This window comes from Podarcis filfolensis (assembly GCF_964270895.1).
Source record: "Podarcis filfolensis genome assembly, chromosome: 8".
Lineage (NCBI taxonomy): Eukaryota > Metazoa > Chordata > Lepidosauria > Squamata > Lacertidae > Podarcis > Podarcis filfolensis.
This window is the reverse complement of record NC_139611.1, coordinates 80027499-80046723: the sequence shown is the minus strand read 5'-3', so window position 1 is coordinate 80046723 and position 19225 is coordinate 80027499. Positions and strand designations below refer to the sequence as shown.

Genomic DNA, 19225 nt, shown 5'->3' with positions numbered 1-19225 from the left:
TGGCACACAACGAAGGTGCCAACATGCATTGGATTCTCTGAAGAATATGGATGCCACCCTTTTGACCTGGCAGGTCTCCTTCCACCAAAAGAGCCGCTAGCAGTTGTCCCGGCAAGCCAGGCCCGGCTCCCCCGCCACCCACCGCTGGCACTCACCAAGGCCGGCTCCAGCGGGAAGCGGGCAGGATCCCGGCGGGCTCTCTCGTACTCCTCCCGCGTGATGCAGACGTTGCTGTTTCCCCGGCAGAAAGTGTTGCAGGGGCGACAGGAGCCGCCGCTCAGCGCCGACCCCACAAAGAGCGGCTGGCATTTTTCACAGTGCTGCCCCTGAGGGGAAAAGAGGCAAGGGGGCAGAGTTGGGCGCGGGCACGCACAGCGAGCGACGGTTTGCCTTTTCGGCCTCCCGGGAGGCCTTTAGAGGGAGGCAAGTCCGTGCAAGAACACAGCAGCACGGGGATTTGGGAAGCTGCTTTCTACTGAGTCCGACCACTGGTCCATCTAACTCGTCTTGTCTACACTGGCTGGCAGCAGCTCTCCAGGCTGGCTTTCTACTGAGTCCGACCATTGGTCCACCTAACTAGTCTTGTCTACACTGGCTGGCAGCAGCATCCCAGGCTGCTTTCTATTGAGTCTGACCATTGGTCCACCTAACTAGTTTTGTCCACACTGGCTGGCAGCAGCGCCCCAGGCTGCTTTCTATTGAGTCTGATCATTGGTCCACCTAACTAGTCTTGTCTACACTGACTGGCAGCAGCACCCCAGGCTGCTTTCTACTGAGTCCGACCATTGGTCCACCTAACTCAGCCTTGTCTACACTGACTGACAACAGCTCCCCAGGGTGTCAGGTAGGAAGTGTCTCCCAGCTCTGCCTGCAGATGTTGCTGGAGATTGAACCTGGGTGCTTCTGTATTCAGGGCAGATGCTCTCCCATCACAGCCCAGTGTGAACCCAGCTGCAGGTCTTCTCTTCCAACTGGCCTCTGCTTGCACCCCCAGCTCCTGCCCTCTCCCTGCGCCCCTCATACCCTCTCAGCCGCCCGCTGCCCTCACCATGGTGTTGTTGAAGCACTGCAAACACTGGTCCTGGGCTTCCACCCCCTGGCAGTTGCTGTGCTTGTTGCACTGGCACTCCACGGAGCAGTTCTGCCCCACGTAGCCAAAGTGGCACTGGCAGGCGTTGGGCTCCACGCAGGTCCCGTTCACGCAGCCCTGCTCACACACCGGCTTGCACAGCCCCGTCACGCTGCAAGGGAGAAAGGAGGAGGCGCAGAACAATTGGTACACAGCGTGTGCGATCCCCACCCCCGGTGGAAATTCCGAAAAGGTTTCCCCACACATTGGTGTTGCCCGGCTAAGAAGAGTGGCTAGTAATTGCTCCGCCTAATAGCAAACTTGAGTGGTTTACTGTGCATCGGTATGGAAGTGAAAGACAGCCACAAAAAATTAAGGGAGTGGGAGACATAGGTACGCAGAATTATATTAAAAGGATTTTTAAATTAAAGAGATTTTTTAAAACCCACCCAACAAGAACCTGTGAGTTTATAGCAGGGGTCAGCAAACATTTTCAGCTGGGGGCCGGTCCACTGTCCCTCAGACCTTGTAGGGGGCCGGACTGTATTTTTTTGGGGAGGGAATGAACGAATTCCTATGCCCCACAAATAACCCAGAAACGCATTTTAAATAAAAGGGCACATTCTAGTAATGTAAAAACACGCTGATTCCCGGACCGTCTGCAGGCCAGATTTAGAAGGCCATTGGGCAGGATCTGGCCCCCCTGGGCCTTAGTTTGCCTACCCAGAGTTTATAGGATGTTGATAGCCTTGAGAAGCCTTTCTCAGCCCTGAGTCCCCAGATGTGCTCAAACCACAACTCCCATCATCCCTGAGCTCTGGCCAGGCTGGCTAGGAATGATGGGAGTTGTAGTCCAACCACAGCTGGGGACCCAAAGTTGAGGTTCTGAGAGGGAAAATCCTTAGCTTCACATCTTGGTTTGCTTGGGCAAAACAAACCATAAGCACTCTAGCTCAGGCTTAACAGGAAGCAGAGATTGTGCTTGCTTTGTTGCTTATGCAGGGAGGAGAGCGAAGCAAGGATCTCTGCATTCTCAGCACGCCATCGGCAACAGTCTGCTGTGATGTACAGACATAACCTACGTGGGTTTACCCTGGAGGAGGAAGGGGTGCTGAAGGGACAAGGGTTTCCCTCAGTTTGGGAGAGTGAAGCTGCGGCAAATACCACCCTCCATCAATGGAGAAAAGCAGCCAGTTCGTGCGCAGTATCTAAAGAGACCAGGATAGATAGAAGGGATTTCGCAGCTCAGTTGTCTGAAATGCAATGGTTCTTAGTGAAGCTGAGGCAGCTACCGCCGAGAGCACAGGCTTACAGTTCCCTGCTTCATCTCCGCCCCCCTCCCACGGCACTCACTTGTCCAGCGTGTAGCCATTCTTGCAGGTGCACTTGTAGCCCTGGGGCAGGTCGTTGCAGTTCTGGGTCTCGTTGCAGTCGTGGTGCCCGTTCAGGCACTCGTTCTCGGGAGGGCAGGCCATGAAGGCCCAGTCTGCTTTCAGGCCACACGACTCGACCAGTCCTGCAGGGAGGCGAGAGGGACAGGAGCTGCGGGCAATCCTGAAGAGCAGCGGCCCCCAACCTGGTGCCCTCAAGCTCTTCTGGGCTGCACCTCGCAACCGGCTTGTATCAGGCTCTCCAGGAGCAACCACTTAATCCTGGGCAAAGGGCTTCCCCAGACCACAAATAAAAGGAAGTATTTCTGATAAACCCAATTACTATTAGTATTATTATTAATCACCCTATACCTGGGGGTCTCAGGGCAGTTCACAGAATAAAATCAAGATATAAAATCACAAAATACCTAATAAAAACAAAAACAACCCAATAGCCCCCCCCACAAAATAACACATTTTAAAATGGCATAATAATAATAATAATAATAACAATAACAACACAACACCCATCTGGCCACTCTGGGCGGCTTCCAACAAAATTAAAAATACATTAAAACATCAGTCATTAAAAACTTCCCTGAACAGGGATGTAAATCGGATCAACCAAAGCCCTGGTTAAAAAGGAACGTTTTGGCCTGGTGCCTACAGATGTAGAATGAAGGCGCCAGGCAAACTTCCCTGGGGAGAGCATTCCAGACAGGGAGCCACTGCAGAGAAGGCCCCGTTCTCATGTTGCCACCCTCCAAACCTCTAGGGAGAAATACCTTGTTTGCAACAAGGATTTGTGAGCATTACTGCTGGGCCGCCACTTTCCATGCCTTGTCCCGTGCTGCTTTCCACACTCCTCCCTGAGAAGGTGCCATTGACCCCCCCCACCCCACCCGGTTTTGCTTGGTACGTACCGTGGTGAGGACCGCTCCTTCCTCCCTCCATGCACCGGCCTTTGCCGTTCTCGCCGCGGAGGCCGCACCAGCCGCACCGGGGCTGCTGGATGCAGAGGGCGCACTGCTGGAAACGGGAGCAGGACGGGGTGCAGCTCTCGGCCCCGCTCAGCACTCGGCCGCACATCCCGGCCGCGCAGCGCATGGGCAGGTACGTGGGGCTCATGCACTGCAGGGAGACAGGGGCGGAAGAGGGTGCCTGTTAGAGCTCACGTGGGCACACTTTTCCCAATCGAAATCCTGCACCGTGAATAAATGATGCAGAGGAATTTAGCAGAATTTCTGCAATCACAAGCTCGCCTGCTCCCTCCAGGGATTACCTGCTGCAAGCTGACACTCCAGACACACTGCTGCCAGCCCCCGTCGGCCCCCTTGGAGCTCAGGCACTCCCCACAGGTGCTGTGGTTGTGGCACGGCGTGGGGCAGGCCAGAGGAGGCGACGACTCCACCGGCATGGGGGACACGTTGAGGAGAGAGTGGCTGAAGCAGGTCCAGTCGTAGGTGGGCTGCACGCTCAGGATACGCCTTGTCTCCCCTGGGCCAGAAGCGGGAGAAGGAGGAGAAGAGTCAGAGATGGTGGCCTTTGTGGTGTCCGAAACACCTCTTCCTTTTCCTCACATACCAGGAGGAGCGTCAGCTGTTTCTCGGATGATTCCCAAGGGCCATTTAAGCACCCAGGGGCCTGACTCGTGGGACGCGTGCACAGCCCCCCACAGAAACAAAGAAGAGCTCCATGCAGCTGGGGCAGGAGAAAGCCATGGTGAAGTGTACAACATGCTGCTGTCAGGGAAGCTGCTTGGATCTCTTTGTCTCGGGATCTCCTCACAAGTCAAGCAACTGCCAATTAATCTTGCTCTTTTCATCAGCTCCCCCCAAACGCTTCTGTTCACCCTTCATTCCACCAGTGGCAGATCTTGGGGTCTCAAATTTGGCATGCCCCTCGCCTCTCACCTTCCATTCCATGTCATAATCCCAGCGTCCTTGAACCTCTGCGACTGAACCGCTCCCCTAAATCTGCCTTTGATTCGCTACGGCCTAGGATCCTTGTAGCTACGGGACCGCCTCTCCTGGTATGCCCCACGGAGGACCTTAAGGTCCATAAATAGCAACACCCTAGTGGTCCTGGGCCCTAAGGAATTTAGATTAGCCTCAACCAGAGCCAGGGCCTTTTCAACACTGGCTCCGGCCTGGTGGAACACTCTGCCTTATGAGACCAGGGCCCTGTGGGATCTGATTTCTTTCCGCAGGGCCTGTAAGACAGAGTTGTTCCGCCTGGCCTTTGGCTTCGAGCCAATTTGATTTCTTCCCCCTCTTTCTTTTTCCTTTCTCCTCCTGTGATGAGGCTGCATTTTAATATTTTAATGTTTCAATATTTTAATGTTGTATTTTAATCTTGTTTTAAGTTGCATTCATTCAACTTGTTTTTATTATTGCTTGTTAGCTGCCCTGAGCCCGGCCTTGGCTGGGAGGGTGGGGTATAAATAAAAATTATTATTATTATTATTATTATTATTATTATTAGTGGCTGTCTGACCAATATCTGACTTAGTGTGGTGTTCTGTCCTGAAGAACCCAATAACATAAGATCAGGCCATTGGGCCTCCTAATCCAGAACCCCGTTCTCACAGTGGCCAACCAGAGGCCCCTGGCAAACCCTCAGGCAGGTCCCGTGCCCAAGAGCAGTCTCCCCTCCTGGGGCTTCCAGCCACAAAATCCCCATTTGCCTCCCCCTTGCACTCCTGTGCTGCCCCTTCCCTGCGGCTCTTTCTCCCTCTGCCTGCATGGCCCACCAACGGTTCCCTCCCCGCCCCCACCGGCCCCCACCTCTTGCCCCTCACCTGTGCGCTTGAACTGCCGCGTCCACATGCACTTCCCAGAAGCCGTGCACTTGGCGCAGTCCGAGGCCTCGCACGAGATCTCCGAACAGTTGCTGGCGACAAAGATCTCGCGCTGGTTAATGCGGCAGTCGTTCTCCGAGGTGCAGCTGCCGGTGCTGCCGATGCAGGCGCCCTCGGGGCAGTTGGTGCACCACTTGCACTGGGGTAAGGCCTGCGGGGGGGTGGGTCAGAAAACAAGGTCAAAGCCTCCCCGACTGGGGCACAGTCACTACAAACCAAAGGCTGGCGACAATGCTTCAAGCCCCAACCCTGTACAACCCCTTGGCTTATATAAGCCTATTTCACAAATTTACATTTTCATATGGTTTTGATTGTATGGCTGTCATAAACCACTTTGGTTTTTTAAAGTAAGGCAGCAATATGCAAATGTTTTAATAAATAAACTGGCACTGTAACCTTTCTGGCGCTCGGTGTGCTCTGAGTAGCATTGATGCTGATTTGCAGGTGGAAATTAGGGGTTGCAATCAGATCACTTTCCATCATAGAATTGTAGAGTTGGAAGGGACACTGAGTGTCACCGAGTCGAACCCCCAGCAATGCAGGAATCTCAACTAGATCATACACAGCAGGTGGCTAAAAACCTCCAAGAAAGGATAGTTCACCACCTGCCGAGGGAGTCCGTTCCACTTCTGAACAGCTCTTACTGTTAGAAAGGGCTTCCTGATGTTTGGTCAAAATCTCCTTTCATTGGTTTGGGCCGTAGCCTCCAGAGCAGAAGAAAACAAGTTTGCTCCATCCTCCAAGTGGCAGCCCTTTAGATGTCTGAAGATGGCTATCCTATCTCCTCTCATTCTCCTCTTTCCCATGCTACACATACCCAATTCCTACAACCGTTCCTCATAAGGCTTTGGTTTCCAGACCCTTGATCATCTTGGTCGCCCTCCTCTGCACACGTTCCAGCTTTTCAATATCCATCTTAAATTGTGGTACCCAGAACTGGACACAGTACTCCACGTGTGGTCTGACCAAGGCAGAATGGAGTGGTGCTGTTACTTCCCTTGATCTGGACACTATACTTCTGGAGATGCAGCCTAGAAGAGCATTAGCCCTTTTTCCCTGCTGCATCATACCGTTGACTCATGTTCATCTTGTGGTCCACCAAGACGCCTAGATCCTTTTCGCATGTACTGTTAGTAAGCCAGGTGTCCCCCATTCTATATTCATGCAGCTGGTTCTTGCTGCCTAAGAGCAGAACCTCCCATTTGTCCCTACTGAAGTTCATTTTGGGCCTAGTTCTCCAATCTGTTAGGGTCATCTTGAACCCCAATTATGTCCTCGGTCCTTTTTGCCATTTCCCCCTCCCTGTTCTCAGAACCCACTCCCTTGGGACATGCTGGAATACCTGGCCACGCTTCGAATTCCGCACTTCCCTATCATTCCCCTGCACCCAATTCGGGGAGCGTCGGGAACTGGAGAGGTGGGGATTACGTGCTACTACAGTGTGAGCCGAAGGCCACCACCTGCCTCCGGAGCTCCCTGAAAAGTGAAGGCAGAAGTGCAGAGTTTGGAAGCCCTGCAACCTCCAACACGGAAGGAAGAAGAGGGTGCTCCCCAGGCAGTGGGCCAGCTGCCAGAAGGCGGGCGGGGGGCTACTCACTGGAATGCCCAGGCTGTGGGCCATGGCACGAGGGTGCTGGGCAAGGCACTCGCTGCAGGTCCTCAGCCGGCGGCACTCATCTGCGGACCTTGGGGTGGGGAAGCAGGAGGTCCCACCAGAACAGCCCTGCCTGCGGGAAGGAAAGGAGAGCAACCAGGAAGCTCAGTGGGGAAAAAACTCTTCCAAACTCTCCTCCTATACCTATAGGGTCAACCCTATTTGCTCAACCTTCTCAATGCATGATCTGCACCCCCCAGATTTAAATGAGAGGATAGCACAATGAATCACATTGTTAAAGGAGGCCACATCCATCTTCCTGTAGGCCTCCAGGGGACTACAACTCCCATCATCCCTCACCTGCTGGCTGGGGCTGATGGGAACTGGAGGTCAACTACATCTGGAGAGCTACAGGCTCCCCGTCCCTGCTCTAAACAAATGGGGGAAAGGGATGAAAAAAAGTTTATGGGATGAGAGCAAACAAAATTGGCTTGCGTGGAAACAATGAGAGGAAAATAAAGATGGAAGAGGACAACCAAATTAAGGGTCTTAAAGCAATTTTCACAATGAAAGAATTAAGAACAGGTGGTACGCTGTTCCCAATAAACGATTCAACCATCTATTAGATGAGATTCAAAAGTTAATCAGTTTGGTTATGGAATTTGGTGTATCTATGGCGGTTCGGTTATGCTCCAGAGAGTTTTTGGCAAAGTTGAAAAACCTGGAAAACGAATTAGCAAGGGAGCAACAGGAAGGGGAGCACTCGTCTGTACTTGATGGGAAATTATGGATCTAGGAGTACAATGTGATTTTTTTGGGTAGAGGATTCAGTGTCTCTTCTGTATAGAACTTTATGAAACTACGCAGCACGAATGTGAAATCCGTTTGCTAACCATTGTGCACTTCCTAGAATGGCTACATTACAATAACCTGAAGGCACCTGATGGACCTTTGGCAATGCCTCATTTTAACTCCCGTGACTACTTGTGCATCTCCTGCCACCAATGAGCTCCTCCCAAGCAGCTCCAGCCTCCAGTTCTTCTCTCTGCTCTTGCCTAGTCCCACCCCAACTGTTTCCTAACAAGAGTCACGGTCCGGCCACTCTCATCTTTGCCGTTTGCCCAGACTCTGCCCCTCCACACCTCTCGGCAGCATCCGCAGAGAGGCAGCTGGCGTGGCACCAGGTGCAGCTGGCATTGGACCTGTTGCAGGCTTCCAGGCTGCTGAAGATGAGGCAAGGGTCGGAGGGCACGGAGAGGGCCACCATGCGCCCCAGCGCCACCCCGTTGAAGCCCCCAGAGAGGTAGATGCGTCCTCCGACAGCGGCCACGGCATGGGCAATGGACTCCATGATGGGCTCTCCCACGACTGCTTCTGCTGCAGAGGGGAAAAGGAAACACAGAGGTAAGCAAAACTGGAGAGAGAACGCACACGGCTAAGGACAGCAGCTGGAAGCACATAAATGCACCTATGCAGCCAAATCGAACAACTGAAGGTGTTATTTCAGAAATGTATGGAAGGAAACAATTTGCAAGGCAAACACAGAAGATGAGGAAGCACGAGGGAACTTATAAAGCAGCAGATGGGAAGGGGATCTCATCCTCCAGCTTGGCCAGAGGACAGGAATGATGTGAACTGAAATCTCCTGACATCCGGAGGGCCAGAGGTTCCCCATCGCTTCACTAGATAAATGAATATAATTTCTACAAGGGCCCTGCACAGTCGTAACACTGGGCAGTCTTCTAGACAACTGAAAGCACCTTGCAGGCCACACTCTCTGCCCTCCATTCACAAAGGTGCCCTTTTCGAGTTCAGAGCTAACCATGGTTAGCTTTCTGTCTACAATGAACTGCTAACCATGGTTGATGCCAAGTGAGAGCGTGCAAGCAGCTTCAGAAATGGATTTGGCACTAGCTTTGTTTGGCAAAAACTCTGGTGTCAACGTAAGGCTAAGCACAGCTAGCTGAAATGGAGGGATAGAGAAATAACCACACTAGGCAGCAGGAACTCCCTAGGGGGTGCCCTCCGCTACCTAACCATGGATAACAAGTGGGCACATGTCTACAGTCGGTCAGTCCACATTGTGGGAGGCTCACCCGCTCTCCTTTATCACATGTACAAACATGGAGGACTTGAAGCCCCAGGGATCTGTGGCAATCGACTCAAATTCTGAACCGGTAAGGTATTGTTTTGTTGCAAATTCAAATGACTTGCATCATTTATTCTGCATGTCAAATAGGGACCAGGGAGTATTATTTGTAAGGAAGCTCAGGTCGTTGGGCCACAGGCTGATGTCAAATCCTATACCTCCGATCTTACAAAAAAATCCATCCCAGCCCTGACCTGTGCTGTTGGGTAGGATCCAAGTGTTGCAGTTTAGCTGGTAGAAGAAAAGGTGGTTGGTGAAATTCTCGCGTTCTGTGCGCCCTCCGATCACCACCATGGTGTCCTTCAGTACTGCTGCGACATGGAAGAAGTGAGCCAGCGGCTGGTGAGGGTAGTAGGGAACAAGGGATTGAGGAAAGACAGGAAAGAGCCGTTTAGTAATAGCATATCACAATTCCCCCCAATATGAGCCTCATACTCCACGGGGCCCCTTCTCAAGACATTCTTCCCACCGGATTCTACGCTCACCCGAAAGACAGAGATGGCTAAGCTCTGGCTCTCCAGTACAGACAATATATAGTCTTCATTGGCTCCCAGTACGTTTCCGAGCACAATTCAAAGTGTTGGTGCTGACCTTTAAAGCCCTAAATGGCCCCGATCCAGTATACCTAAAGAAGCGTCTCCACCCCCATTGTTCTGCCCGGACACTGAGGTCCAGCTCCGAGGGTCTTCTGGCAATTCTCTCGCTGCGAGAAGTGAGGTTACAGGGAACCAGGCAGAGGGCCTTCTCAGTAGTGGCACCCGCCCTGTGGAACGCCCTCCCATCAGATGTCAAGGCAATAAACAACTATTTTACTTTTAAAAGACAACTGAAGGCGGCCCTGTTTAGGGAAGTTTTTAATCTCTGATGCTTTATTGTTTTTAATATTCAGTGGAAGTCGCCCAGAGTGGCTGGGGAAACTCAGCCAGATGGGCGGGGTATAAATAATAAATTATTATTATAATTATAACAATTCTGTTCCAAATATACTGGCTGCCTGCACTGACCATCCAAAGGAATAGCACTGGTTTTGACCTTTAAAGCTCTTCACGGCTTAGGACCCCAATATCCTCCCCACCCCAAAAACAAAACCCTTGTGGTTAATGCAAGAAAGAGCTGGGGTGGGTGGGTTTGGACTCCCATCCCACAGTAAGCGCAAGGGAAGGAGGGAAAGGGAAAAAATGTTAAATTGCGCCATCGCTGGAATTGCAAGGAGGCAAAGCACCCTCCCTGGGGAAATGATGGCTCTGTCAAGTGTTTGCAGGATCACATGCTCATCATGGCCAACCTATACGAGACAGCAGATAACTCACTCGGAAGGAACAATGAAATCTTCCGCAGGAAAGGGAAGACAAATTGCCGAGAGTGATATAAGGCTTCAGCTGACCTCCTTATCGGGCTGACTCACACCCAGGAGATGACAAGGCTAAGCATGCCATACATTGTTCTGTGGAAAGGTTTCGCTCAAGGGAGCTGGCTCCTCCTCCCATATCAGAGGGCGGGGGGAGATCCTGGCCATGAAATCATTCAGTAAGGGCAGTAGATCGGAGGCATAAGATTTACTTTTCACGCTGAAGATCCCAGGCTCAGTCCTGGACCAACTTCAGATAGGATTTGGAAAGACCTCTGCCAGAAATCTACTGAGATCTACTGCCAGTCAGTGTAGACAGTACTGAACTGGATAGCTCTAATTCTGCATAAGGCGGCAGCTTCCTAGATTCCTATCTTCCGATCTCCATGACACATATTTAAACTTCCTGCTTAATTGTGCTTTGTGTGAAGCAGCAGAGTCATTGGGATTGTCTACCTCAAACACCCAAACTTCTTGCACTGAGCTTGCCTACGTTCTACGTGATCTCGCCTCTCCTGGCATGTATATGCAAAAAAGGGCACACATGACACAGGTGCAGGCACACACACACCATGCATACACACACACCATTTTCTCATTCCCTCAACCCGTTCTGTCTTTGAAAATGAATCTTTTCTTGCTTACGCTATCCTACATTTCCCTGCCACACATGGACTTGTAGAGCTGGAAGGGACCAAGGGGGTCATCTTCCCGATGCAGGAATCTCACGGACAGTGCTAAACAGACCTCATAATTCATTCTGGGCCTCAGGGCTGTGCAATAGCGGCACCAAAGATGGGGAGAATTTTCACACTGGGAAACTCTCTGGTGGTTTCTCCATACCAGAAGCCCTGTGTCTTTTTGGGGAGGCTAGTACTTAACAGCACCCTGGCCGCAACTGTTACATTTCTGCCTTGGCAGCATCTCACCTTTGGCCCCTGAGACGGAGCCAGCAAGCTCCAGGTCAGGTTGGGATAATAAAGGCTGTAGAGCTCAGGGGAAGCAGAAACCATCTCCACGTGGAAGCGATGGCCGCCAAAGACATAGATGGCATCCGTGCCCTCGTGGTACACAGCCGAGTGTCCGTACAGACCTGAAAAGTAATTCAATACCAGGTGTTTTGTTTGCTGGGTGGGACTGGGGGGCAGGGTCTGTGTTTGATCTCACTAGTAGAAATACAGAGTCAGGCACCGTGGGACATTTGTAACGTTTCCCAGCCTGCACACCTTGCAACTGTGGCGCGAAGGATTTCTGGGATTCCCTCTCTTAGAGGTTTTCAGAAGAGGCGACTGTCTCCAATCAAGGCAACCTTGCATTCTCAAGAGGAGCATTTTTTGGCTCTGTAACCACCTAGTTATCCCCCGGGCCCCATAGTGGGTCGAAAGGATCCCCTACCTGTAGGGGGCGTTCCAGCCTGGCTCCCGGCACGCCAGCTCTCCGACACGACGTTATATTCCAGCAGTTTCTTGTTGAAGCCGTTCTCAGGGGAGTAGCCGCCGATCAGGAGCAGGGAAGAGCCACGGCGAGCCGTGAGTGTGTGACCGGCCATGGCTGGGATGAGAGGGTCCTGGAGAAGTCGGGAAGGGAACAGGGAACCTGTCAGGATCCAGGGCGTATGAAAGAGAAGGGCACAGGGTGTGGGGCACAGCGTTCCTTCCTCTTTCCACCAATGTGGATTTATCTGCAGCAACACTGGTGGAATGTGAGGGGGCCATTTATAGGCTAAAATGCATTCCTTCCCCTCCACCATGGGATGGCCGAGAAGAAACCAGTAGGGTGCATTGTGGAAACAGAGGAGCATATGCTTTGTGCATTAACCCCAGGCCTTTGCCCTGAGACCTCCCGTACTCAGGTGCTCTCCTCATTCCTCAATCGGTCATGTAATAATCTGCTGGCAACACCCACAGTTTCGGATCAGGAGAAGGTACACGCCCAGCTTGGGAGTGTCCTGGAAGCATCTGGTTGCCTGCTGTTGGAAGTGGACTGGCCTGATCCAGTTAACAGGGACCTGCCAACCGCTCGAAGTCTAAATGAGGGGGGTTACCTGCACGAGCCTCCATTGCAAAGTGGTGAGGTTGAGCAGCCAGAAGTCGTTGGCCACCCCGTCGGTCGTCAGTCCACCAAGCACATACATCGCCTTGCAGGAGGGGATGTAGGCGGCCGCGTGAAAGTACCGAGGGTTGGGCCCTGGGCCTCTGTCCTCCGTCCCTGCCAGCATCTGGGTCCAGCGGCGCTCGGCAATGGAGTATCTGCGGAGAGACAGCACCCTCTATGGCCAGGATGGGAAAGGCAGGGGCGGCCCATTGGAATAAGCCTGGGGAGGGGAGGGTCTCTTACCTGTACACGTTGCCCAGCATCCCCTCTCGCAGTGACATGCCCCCAAACATCCAAAGCGTGGTGTCCGGCCCCTCCACCATGGTGTGGCCCAGGCGGTGAAGAAACCGGCTGGCTGTGTCCTTGGAAAATGCACAGGTGAGGGTTAGATTATAGTGCTGGGTCTTTCTGCATCTATGCCCACTTAGTGGCCAGTCAGGCTGCCTCAGAGACCCTGAGTGCGTAGAATCTCAGACTTGTAGAGCTGGAGGGACCCCAGGGGTCATCTAGTCCAACTCCCTGCAATACAGGAATCTCAGCTAAAGCATCCATGGCAGATGGCCATCCAACCTCTCCTTAAAAACCTCCAAGGAAGGAGAGCCCACAACCTTCCGAGGGAGACCGTTCCACTGTCAAACGACTCTTACAGTCAGAAAGTTCTTCCTGATGTTTCGTCAGAAGACCTCTTGTTGTAACTTGAAGCCATTGGTTTGAGTCCTACCCTCCAGAGCAGGAGAAAGCAAGCTTGTTCCCTCTTCCATGTGACAGCCCTTGAGATATTTGAAGATGGCAATCATATCTCCTCTCCCTCTCCTCTTTACCAGGCTAAACAAACCCAGCTCCTTCAACCGTTCCTCATAAGGCTCGGTTTCCAGATCCTTGATCATGTCAGTTGCCCTCTTCCTCAGATAGAGGACAAACTGATTAGATGCCCTGAGTGTGTAACAAGCCCAAAGCACAGCTATTTTAAAGAGTGACATTGCTCAGAGCAGCAAGAATATTTTTTTTTAATTTAATGCAGTATGCTCTCAGTGATAAATTACCCATTCTCATGGCTCAAAGAGGCCCCAGGCCGGATGACAGAGAAAATGAACCGAAAAGCTAATGTCAGAGGGAGCCTTCAAGGGATGTGGGAGTTCACTTACAGCTGTCAGCTGGGTGTCGATCAAGGTTTCCCAAATGATCTTGCCAGCATCTAGAGGGATGGAACAATCTTTGCCGGCAAACCGATCGCTGCAAACACACAGACCCAGGCTCTAGGGAAGAGATGGGGGGGCGGGGTAGGCAGAGAGACAAAGAAGGGTGGGAAGACAATGAGACCCACAGGAGGACGCACACAAATTTTGGAAACTGGAACTGGCTCTGCACTGCCATCACAATACTCAAAGGCCACCGTCAAACCACCTGAGGCTCATGGGAGGCAACTTGCAATGGCTCTCACAAACAAAGTACCCAGGTAACTCCTGTACTTTCTGGAGATTTTCATATGTCGATGAGCAACTATATATGATTCCTGCACTTCTACCCATAGTCTGCTTGCCTGCTTTTTCCTAAGGTGTAGACTCAAGACCACCTCACCTATGTTCAGTTACCCACCCTGCAGCCATTCTGCTCAGCAGAATGCAGCCAACCCTACCTGTATCCAAGCACTGCTTTTGTCATGCTGTCGTGCAAGGCCCTTTGGACATACCTGTATCACTGCAGACCAGGCCTGGAACTTAATGCCTTCCTAGCTTGTGAATGCTTTTTGACTGGGCAACCATGTCAGCTCCTAAACTCCCTGGGCAGAAACCAACTGCCTTTCCCCTTTGCCATTGAGGCCACCCTTGTCCCTGGACCTTTCTGAAATATTCCTGCCCTTCATGCACACACACAAACCAAACCCCCGGGGCTCACCCTGTTGCAAACCCCCTGCCCCACATGAGCGCTGCAGTTGCCCGGGCAGATCTGAAACTGGCAGCTGGGCCCCGTGTAGCCATTTCTGCAGATGCAGCTCCCCTCCTGGCACTCCTGGTTGCGGTGGCAGCTGGGGCGGCAGCGGTGCACCGTGTAGGTAGCGTTGAAGCCCGAAGCCTCGGTGGAGTTGGCCTCGTAGTAGATGACCAGAAGACCTGCAAGTACAGGGAGGGAGAGAATCGGAGGAGCAGCATTCCTAGATCGTGGAACTGCCGAGCTGGAAGGGACCCCAAAGGTCATCTAGCCCAGCCTTTCTCAACCTGTGGGTCCCCAGATGCTGTCGAACTACAAGTCCCATCACCCTTAGCTAGTAAGGCCTGAGCTCAGGGACAATGGCAGTTGTAGTCCAACAACATCTGGGGACCCACAGGTTGAGAGCCGCTGATCTAGCCTGTATGCAGGAACATGCAGTTGTCCCGTACAGAGATTGAACCTGCAACGTTATCAGCACCACGAGTCTAGGCAAAAAGGTAAAGGTAAAGGACTCCTAGACGGTTAAGTCCAGTCAAAGGCGACTAGGGGGTTGCAGTGCTCATCTCGCTTTCAGGCCAAGGGAGCCGGCGTTTGTCCACAGACAGCTTTCCGCGTCATGTGGCCAGCATGACTAAACCGCTTCTGGTGCAACGGAACACCGTGATGGAAACCAGAGCGCACGGAAACGCCGTTTACCTTCCTGCCGGAGCGGTACCTATTTATCTACTTGCACTGGTGTGCTTTCGAACTGCTAGGTTGGCAGGAGCTGGGACAGAGCAACGGGAGCTCACTCTGTTGTGCGGATTTGAACCGCCGACCTTCTGATCAGCAAGCCCAAGAGACTCAGTGGTTTACACCACAGCGCCACCCGTGTCCCTATACCACAAGTCTAACTAACTGAACTATCCAGCATTGCGTAGAAGGATTCAGATTTCCTTTATCAGGGCGAGAGTATGGAGGAACGAAGCAGGAATTTATATTGTGTTGCTTCTAAGGGCACCCAGAGATCCCTCAGAAGCATTGCAAAGCGCAAAGTTTGCAGATGGTTTTCCGTGCGAGTAAGCTTGTCTGTTATTAGATGGGCTGCTTCACAGCACACAGCCAAAGAGATGCTCTGGTTCATGAGTGGTGATGCTGATGCCTAAGAGGCCGCTGGCCTTTCATAAGCTTTCCTTGCCTCTCACTAGTGGGAAAGGAACCCTGCCTTTCAAATAAAGGTATGTGATTCGCCATAGTCAAGAGTCGTAATGTGGAGCTAAGTGGATCTGACTAGCAAACAAATTCACTAAGTTCACACCCCGCATCAAAACTCTTGAATCCAACCTCCTTCCTTCTTCCTACCTGATACGGCCTCCACAGTGATGGGACGGGGACGGCCCTGGCCGCAGAAAGCCCCAATGAGAGTGCGATCCAATTGGATCAGGCCCGTGTCCAGGAAGTCAGGAAGTCCATCAAAGGCATAGACATAGTTATTCTAAGGAGAAAGCGAAGGGGAAGCAAGCATGAGTCATCAGCATTGGATCTAACTTGCTATTCTTCAAAGAGACCCTCAGTTTTTCAAATACAGCCCTCTGGTTTCTGTTTTGTGACTTCCAACAGGGACTCTAGATCAGGGTTTCCCAGACTTGGGTATCCAGGTGCTGTTGGACTACAAATCCCATCATCCCATTACTAAAAGCAAGTTCGTGACAAAGATATGCTTAGAGAAATATGCATGCATTTTCGTGGCGAGATTTGGTGGGTGATTCAGCGGCATGAAATGTGGGAGGGGGGGGAGGTATTTGCCCAGTTTGGATTTTGTTTCATTCACGACTGGGCTCCGTTAAATAAACTGGGAGGGATAAAGGAGAGTGGTGAAAATTCTTACAATGCCACTCTAATCTTTTGCGCCAATATCTCATTGTAAGAAATGGGGAAAATATTTCAAACTTCCAGCGCCCCAAGAAACTGCCTCCCCCTTAAAAAAGGGGGGGGGGCTTCATGCTTCTAGACATGCTTTTGAGAGACAGCAGTATGTTTTTAGGCAAAATATGCCAAATGCCACAGAAGACAGAAGAATGAGGAAGCTTTAGCCACGTCCATCTCCTCCTGCTGATTTCTGACATTATTAATGTATTAAATGACAAGCATCTGCCTCTGGAAGATATCACTTGCCTACAGAATCAGCCCCCTGGCCCCCATTGTGCCCACCCCTGTGCTCACCATACAGAGGGTATCAGGTTGGATAGTGAGGGTGATCGTAGGGCAGATCTGCTCTGGCCGGCAGGGCTGCATGTCCTCAGTGGTCGACAAGACCCAGACGCAGTAGGAGAGTCCGCCCTGCGGGGGGCCCCCAGCCCGCTGAGAGCTCAACGACGAAGAGGAAGAGAGGTTGGCAAGCAAGGAGCGCCCCACACACTCCTGGTAGCAAACGCCCTCGTTTCTGGTGGATAAAAATAAAGCAGACCATAATAAAAATAAAGCAGACCAAAATCCTTTTGGTTTTGTCATGCAGGGCTGCGCGAAGTCACCCTGCCCTTTAAAGAACTGTGAAGTCTGGCCCAACCTAACAGAAATTCTGAAAAGACAGCATGGCCACTTGGCATCGCCTTGGTCTTTTGAGGAATCGGCCAGGAGGCTTAAACAGCGCTTCATTTTGGTGATTTTGCAGCGTGTTTACTTTTAAAAACCACCAACTCTCTTCCCACCCTGCTAACTTAGGACGGGGAAGGAAAAGATAGCCTATAATTAGCTTCCGCAGGCGCCAGTCTGTCTTGGAGGTAAGCAGAAGCAGAAAAAAAAAACGGAGATGGCAATTACTCCTCCAAATGTCAGGGATGAAGATTGTAAAGCTAATTTGCCTAACCCTCCCTATCGGAGCAAGGAGGAAGAGTGGCTCACTGCAGGTCAGCATTCTCCATGACAGAGAATTCTGCAGAATTCTATGCAAAAGTGTATAACCGACGCAATTATGCACAAGTTTTCCTTTATAACTTATTCTGGTTTTGCAAGTCAGTGAGAGAGAAAAGCAGGCATGGAAGGTACTAAAGCCAGCAGTGGCAGCAGGGAACAGCACCCTTTCAGGTATACCATTACACCATCGTAATGACCAGAAAGCTTCTGTTACTTTTCCTCTTAAAGGAGGCTGAATTCTGCTCCCAGTCATGTTCTGTGAGCTGGCCCTTTTGCAATGGACCCAAGGCATGCACACAGCCCTACATAAATACCTCCTGTTCCAGGAAACTGGAAGCATGTGTGCGTATGTCCGTCTTTGGTTTTTTGCCAGTACACGGCACACATCAGGGAGCAGTTCGATCCATTTTGCACCTCTTTAATGACGCGCAAGAGTTTTGCATTAAAAATATGCAGTTTGGGCCCAAATGAAGGGCAGCCAGAAACAAAAGACCTTTAAAATAAAGAATCTAACGACACTAAACATTAATAGAAAGTTTGATGGTTCCCATAGCATGTATGTTGGAAAAGCTCTGTGTTTCTTTGTTTTTCAGGAGGCGAGTCTTTGGAAAGTCGGGGAGCTGCAGGCTGTGGAAAAAGCAGTTCAACACGACCGCTTTTACTGTGTGCTTGGCAAGTGCCCCGGCGGTCCTCAGCAACCACCAGGAGAAATTTCAAAAAGTGGGAGAACTAGAAAAGGTGGGCAAAGTTTTGCACAGACCAAATGAGGAACTGCTTTGCTGTGTCAGACAACAGCTACCGGCCAGACGTGCATCAATGACTATAGTGGCCAGTCCTATTGCTTGTACCTAGCAGCTGGTAGTCAGTAATACAGACTGCTCTTGAACATGGCAGCTCAACTTAGCTCTTCAGGTTAATAGCCTTCCATAGAAGTTGCTTATTTGTGCAACTTAGGTAGAATGACCGTAATCCAGAGGATGCAACTGCAGTCAAATCAACCAGCCTCTCTCACCTGGGGTCCCCATAGTAGCCAGGAGCACAGCGCTCGCAGTGAAGCCCTTCGGTGGGTGGGGCGCAGTAACAGGCTCCTGTGGCCCCGTGGCAATAGCCCATCTCTTCCAGGCCATGCCCATTGCAGGCACATTCCTGGCAGCCGCTCTGGTTTGTGGCGTTCCCGTAGCTGCCAGGCCGGCAAAGGTGGCAGCGTTCGCCATGGGTCCAGTCTGCGGAGGAGGAGCAAAAAGAGGATGAGATAGATGCGGAGAAGGAACAGAGGAAACTCCCAGAAGACTGGGAGGTGGTGTCAGAAGCTGAAGAGGCAACAGGGTTTAGTGAGCAGGGAGAATCTGTGGCAGAGAAAAGTCCAGGACCAGAGGCAGAAGCAGAAGGGCAGGAGGTGAGAGGCCAAGGGGCAGAGATGAATCAGTCTGGTGAAGAGTCAGGGGTGTCTCCCCCTCCTGCTGCGACAAGCTCCCCTCCCCACTTGTCTCCCAGAACCAGAAGAGGAATGAAAAGGGCAGGGCAGAGGTTGACTGCAGGCAGGTGTAGTCTTAGACAGCTTGGAAAACACCCTGGAAAGGAGGGGACTAGACCTGCCAGAAATGAGTTCGGCATGACACCTCTGTGTCAATCGTGCTTTCGCTAATAAAGAGTTAACCCCAACTTGCATGGTGTGATTTACTGCTGGCTCGCTCCTGACAATTACACTGAGTCAGGCAGTTGGGTCCGTCTAGCTCAGTACAGTGGTACCTCGGGTTAAGAACTTAATTTGTTCCAGAGGTCCGTTCTTAATCTGAAACTGTTCTTAGCCTGAAACACCACTTTAGCTAATGGGGCCTCCCGCTGCTGCCGGAGCATGATTTCTGTTCTCATTCTGAAGCAAAGTTCTTAACCCGAGGTACTATTTCTGGGTTAGCAGAG

At 51.6% G+C, this 19225-nt stretch overlaps 1 protein-coding gene across 2 annotated transcripts in view; it reads right to left on the bottom strand.

Annotated features, from left to right (window-relative positions):
- Positions 1 to 19225, bottom strand: part of MEGF8 (multiple EGF like domains 8) — a 58957-nt gene that overhangs the window by 9399 nt on the left and 30333 nt on the right. Inside the window, exons 23-40 of one of the 2 annotated variants that reach the window (XM_083626680.1) lie at positions 18318 to 18528; positions 16616 to 16835; positions 15755 to 15887; positions 14381 to 14595; positions 13630 to 13740; positions 12728 to 12846; positions 12435 to 12639; positions 11786 to 11957; positions 11320 to 11483; positions 9237 to 9381; positions 8036 to 8270; positions 6897 to 7026; positions 5240 to 5450; positions 3722 to 3936; positions 3363 to 3570; positions 2423 to 2585; positions 1049 to 1241; positions 156 to 326 (exon numbers count right to left, since the gene is read on the bottom strand). In XM_083626680.1, the coding sequence (XP_083482806.1) occupies positions 156 to 326; positions 1049 to 1241; positions 2423 to 2585; positions 3363 to 3570; positions 3722 to 3936; positions 5240 to 5450; positions 6897 to 7026; positions 8036 to 8270; positions 9237 to 9381; positions 11320 to 11483; positions 11786 to 11957; positions 12435 to 12639; positions 12728 to 12846; positions 13630 to 13740; positions 14381 to 14595; positions 15755 to 15887; positions 16616 to 16835; positions 18318 to 18528 (3221 nt within the window). The remainder of the gene's footprint in view (positions 1 to 155; positions 327 to 1048; positions 1242 to 2422; positions 2586 to 3362; positions 3571 to 3721; positions 3937 to 5239; positions 5451 to 6896; positions 7027 to 8035; positions 8271 to 9236; positions 9382 to 11319; positions 11484 to 11785; positions 11958 to 12434; positions 12640 to 12727; positions 12847 to 13629; positions 13741 to 14380; positions 14596 to 15754; positions 15888 to 16615; positions 16836 to 18317; positions 18529 to 19225) is intronic. The other variant, XM_083626681.1, reaches the window with a different exon arrangement.